This window comes from Elephantulus edwardii, unplaced genomic scaffold (genome assembly GCF_000299155.1).
Source record: "Elephantulus edwardii isolate Elephantulus edwardi_28Jun2011 unplaced genomic scaffold, EleEdw1.0 scaffold00040, whole genome shotgun sequence".
In the NCBI taxonomy this organism is placed as follows: Eukaryota; Metazoa; Chordata; class Mammalia; order Macroscelidea; family Macroscelididae; genus Elephantulus; species Elephantulus edwardii.
The window spans coordinates 5710740-5715551 of record NW_006399790.1 but is presented as its reverse complement, the minus strand read 5'-3'; the positions used below and the strand labels follow the sequence as shown (position 1 = coordinate 5715551).

Sequence of the window (4812 nt, the reverse complement as noted above, 5' to 3'; positions counted from 1 at the left end):
TCATTTTAGTCCACATTGTGCTAAAGAGTAGAGCTATAGACTGTACATCACAAAGCAAAGGAGTTGACTAACTTTTGTAATAAGATCATAACCCCCCAAGATGGCTAAGTAAAAGATACAAAGGCCGAGCAAGCCTCAAGGAGAAGATCCAAGTTTAGATATTAAGACTGTTGCTATTAATGGTATTTTCTCTGCTACTTCTTTGCAGACTAGCCTTTGCCATCGAATGTCATTTGTGGGTTTGGTCTGAACATAGGTGATTAAGATTTCTTTTGACCAAGGTCCTACTGAGTCTCTACCCTCCTCCCCATGGTGAGTAAAAGAGACCCTTGCTAGGAGATGAAATGCTTTGTGAAATAAACAGTGCTCTTTGTTGTTAAAAACTTGTGAGCTATAAACCTAAGCTTGGCCAGCAATTCACAGCACCAAATATGGGAATTGATTCCTGAGCTAGAGGGTGTTCCTGTAGCTTCAAGCAGGTACTAGAAGGGCATACCTTTTTGGAGAGAATCCTGGAAAAGCCAAATTCAGCCAGGAGTATGCTCTCATAGACCAGGTAGGAAATGGAAGGACTCATTTTTAAAACTCTCTTTAAGAGATTGACCGATGGCAGGAGAGGAAGCTGAGGTGCAAGAGGTGGTGAACGTGAGAAGTTAGCGAAGACCTGAAGCAAACCCCATTACCTACCTGGGACTTCCGCATCTAACAGCACGTGCTTTACTCTTCCGCCATCTTCGGACTGCATTTTGCTTGCGTTCCTGCCCTCGTAGGCCACCATACCCCCCCCCACTTCCGTTGCCAAGGTAGCAGACGTTAGAGCGGGCCCTGAAGTGAAGGCCAGACTGTTGAAGTCGGTATGGCGCTTTGGCGACGCCGCGTTAAAGTCTATTACATGAATGATGACCAGCAATGGGATATCCTCGGCAGTGGGCTAGTCTCTTCCGTTTATGTGGAGCAGACCCAAGCATATTCACTGCAGGTTCGATCAGAGTACAATAGCTCCTTGATCTTGGAGTCCCTCATTCATCCGCACACAGTTTATCAGAAAAAAACAGAATCCCTGATTGTTTGGTCAGAAACCGAGAACCCCGGTTTGGCGCTTAGTTTCCACGACTCATCAGGCTGTCAAGCGGTCTGGGAAATTATTTGCCGCCTTCAAGGTAAAGACCCTTCCATCGACATTACACAAGACCCTTTGAACGAGTCAGAAGAACTATATAATGGCATTCCAGATACTAGCAATCTGGTTGACCTACCCAATTGTGAACTCAGTAAACTTGAACAGATTGCAGACTTAATTAACTCAGTTCATTCCTCGCCTGTCCGTAAGGAAAAACTGGTTTTTATTTTAGAAAAGGAGGACTATATAAGAAAACTATTAAGCTTATTCCATACTTGTGAGCTTACAGGGAACACCAAAAGCTTGCATCTTTTGTATGAAATTATTAGAGGAATTTTATTCCTTAACAAGACCACTCTCTTTGAGATTATGTTTTCTGATGAGTGTATCTTAGATGTGGTAGGATGCCTTGAATATGACCCTACTTTGGCTCAGCCTAAAAGACACAGGGAATTCTTGATACAAAATGCAAAGTTCAAAGAAGTTATACCAATAAGAGACTCTGAACTTAAACAAAAAATACATCAGACCTACAGAGTCCAGTACATTTATGATATCTTAATACCTGTGCCATCTGTATTTAGTGATAATGGCCTTTCTACTCTTAGCACATTTATTTTCTTCAACAAGGTTGAGATTGTGACTTTGCTGCAGGAAGATGAGGAATTTTTCTTTGAAATTTTTGAACAGTTAAAAGCTAAGACCACAACTAAGGAGAAATGCATTGAGTTGATGTCTTTTTTCAAGGAATTCTGTGTGTTTTCTCAGACATTGCAGCCTCAAAACAAGGAGATATTATTCCAAACGTTGACACATTTGGGTCTTCTTCCTGCCCTTAAAATGGTGATGGGCATGGATGATGTTCTTATAAGGTCAACTGCTACAGATATATTTTCTTATGTAGTGGAGTATAGCCCATCCATGATCCGAAGATTCATAATGGAAGAAGCTGAGCACATTGAAGTTGATAATCTTTTCATGAATGTAATTATAAAACAAGTGATCTGTGACACTGATCCTGAGCTAGGTGGGGCTACTAATTTAATGGTACTTATTCGTTGCCTACTTGATCCAGAAAACATGCTGACCACACCCACTGAGTGTGAAAGAAGTGAATTTCTAAATTTCTTCTACCAACATTGCATGCATATCTTGATAGAGCCACTTTGGGCCACAACTTCAGGAAAGAATTGTGAAAAGGGTGATACAGTTGAGTTGAACAAAAATTGTCCCAATGACTATAGAACAGCACAATTGCTAGCCTTAATTTTGGAATTACTCATATTTTGTGTACAACATCACACACGTTTTATAAAAAATTTTATTCTAAACAGAGACTTGCTAAGAAGAATACTGATCTTGATGAATTCAAAGCACACTTTCCTGATTTTATATGCTCTACGCTTTATGAGAAGTATGATTGGCCTTCACAGTGAAGATTATAATTATTATATCATTGAAGGCAATCTTTTTGAGCCAGTTATAAATGCCCTTCTCCGTAATGGGACTCGGTACAATATGTTGAATTCTGCCATCGTTGAGCTATTTGAGTACATCAGGGTAGAAAATATTAAGTCTTTTGTTGTTCACATAATTGAACGGTTTCACCAATCACTTGAAACTATTGACTATGTTCAGACATTTAAAGGGTTGAAGATTCAGTATGAGGAAGAAAAAAACAGTCAGAGTAAAATATATGAGAACTTAAATTCTGTAGTGTATAGTAATATGCTTTCCAAGAACTCCGAAATCTTTGGGGAGGTACAAGAAATATATTTTCTGCAAGATACCGAGAATGATGATGAAGCATCAATGGATCCATTTGATGTAGAAGGCCAATTTCCACATGTTTGTGATAATACAGTAGAGATTGAAACAACAGAAGTAAATGAAGAACCCACAGAACTTCAGAGAAAACCATCTGGTAGCTTTGAATTTCATACATCCATCTCTGAAGATGTTGCTAATAAAGCAAGTAGTTCAAGTGTTGAACACATGACTGAATCTGTGATTTATCTTGAAAAAGAAGAAGAGGAAGAAGAAGAAGAAGAAATAGAAAAAGAAGAAATAGAAGAAGAAGAGGAGGAGGATAATGAAGATGTAACATCTCCCAGGAAGAAACTTCATCTTAGTTCATAAAATCTTGACTGGAGCACCTTCAACATGTGATCTTACAAAAACATTCTCTCTTTAGTGAATTAAAATATCTACATAAGAACACTATCTCATGTTAACTTGTATGTATACATGAAATAGTAACTAAAATGCTCAGTGAAATGCTTAGAGGGTTTTGTTCAACTTTTTACTATTTCTTTTTTAAGAATACCTTCCTGAAAATGTGGAAGAAAAATTTGTAACCAGAATCTGAGCTTCTTATCAAGAAAAGCTTTAGTTTGGAAGATGATTTGGAGGATGAACTAGGTTGATAAGAAATTATCTCTGTAATTTCCCGCGCCCCCCCCCCAGGGCTACATAGTAGAAACAACAGTCTAATTGCAGAGTTTATGACATTAATTGCTTGATGGTTCTGGATGTAGTTTTCTTTACTTCATTGCCTGCTTTAAAACAAATTTGATGCTGTTAAATAGAATCAGCTATTATAAAAAGTAAACTTATTCAGACAGTTCTTTGCAAATGTATCTTGAAAAATTCAGCCTTTTGAGTAATGGGAATGGTTTCACTTTCACTGTTTTTTGATGAATAATAAAGCAAACTGGATTAAAAATGGACAGTTCTTTGAGAGTTTTTTGTTGGTTTGTTTTTGTTTGTTTGTTTGTTTTTTTAAGAAAAGCAGAGCTAAGAATCAGTCCCATAGTACTTGAAAAGTGTTTTCTCTAGGACTTCAGAGGTGGGTAGAATAGAATACTTTCCACTAGCTAGATTGTGAATATACTTTTGAGTTATTTTCTGCCTCATTAATAAAGTTGTCTCTTCTGAGAGCAGATTAAGTTTTAAAGTGTTATTGATAAAGACTAACATACAAACAGTAGTGCTGAATAAGGTAGCATTTTTTTATCTAGAAACTATGAAATAAAAACACTAAGTTTCAAAGTCAGCATAAAGCTTTTGTATAAATTGAGCTGTAATATGAGTCATTTTATTAAAGAGTAATATAGATGAACTTCTAAAAATAAATTAGGAAAGAGTTGAGGTCTGTTTTGTTTTTTGGAGGGGGTTTATTTATTTTTTAAATTTTATTTTATTAATTTTAATGAACATTTGCAGAGATTTTAGATTTTCATTCATTCATTGTTGCACTTTTTTCTTTACCCCTCCTCCCCCAGTTCGCTCCTCTCCTTGAAAAGCAAAAGATAAACTTCTTCATTGGTATACAATTTCCCCCCCCCACCCGCCGCCTCTGCCCCCTCCCCGCCCCAAATGCACTCTACTGTGCAACCTTAATTCTGGATTCCTGTGATAATCATAGTATGCTATCCAGTTTTTCTCAGTCTTACCCCAACCCTAATGTCTGTCACTTTCTACTACAGTGGCACCATGCGGTATTTGTCCTTTTGTGACTGAGATATTTTGAGGTCTGTTTTTAAAGGAATAAACTAACTGGGTTCATTTTTTCCCCTAGGATAAAGTAACAGAGGCTATTTCCTCTGTTTTAAAGATTGTGTATTTAATTTTCTTTTTGGCCTATGTCTGGATAAAAAGGCTGTTTGTTCAGATATGAAGTATATTTTTCC

General features: G+C 37.2%; 1 protein-coding gene across 1 annotated transcript; it reads left to right on the top strand.

Annotated features, from left to right (window-relative positions):
• The first annotated feature begins 856 nt into the window (after positions 1-856).
• LOC102862386 (serine/threonine-protein phosphatase 4 regulatory subunit 3-like) lies at positions 857-3488 on the top strand. The gene is made up of 3 exons (XM_006885094.1): positions 857-2354; positions 2514-3095; positions 3442-3488. Exons 1-3 carry the CDS (start codon positions 857-859, stop codon positions 3486-3488), a joined length of 2127 nt encoding a protein of 708 aa, XP_006885156.1.
• Positions 3489-4812: the final 1324 nt, after the last annotated feature.

What these genes read in the sequence shown, in the direction of transcription:
- LOC102862386 (XM_006885094.1), top strand. Translation starts at nt 857, where the DNA reads ATGGCGCTTTGGCGACGCCGCGTTAAAGTCTATTACATGAATGATGAC. An exon ending in GTTGAACAAAAATTGTCCCA is followed by an intron (nt 2,355 to 2,513) that starts ATGACTATAGAA and finishes TCCTGATTTTAT; the next exon opens with ATGCTCTACGCTTTATGAGA. An exon ending in AGATGTTGCTAATAAAGCAA is followed by an intron (nt 3,096 to 3,441) that starts GTAGTTCAAGTG and finishes TTCTTTTTTAAG; the next exon opens with AATACCTTCCTGAAAATGTG.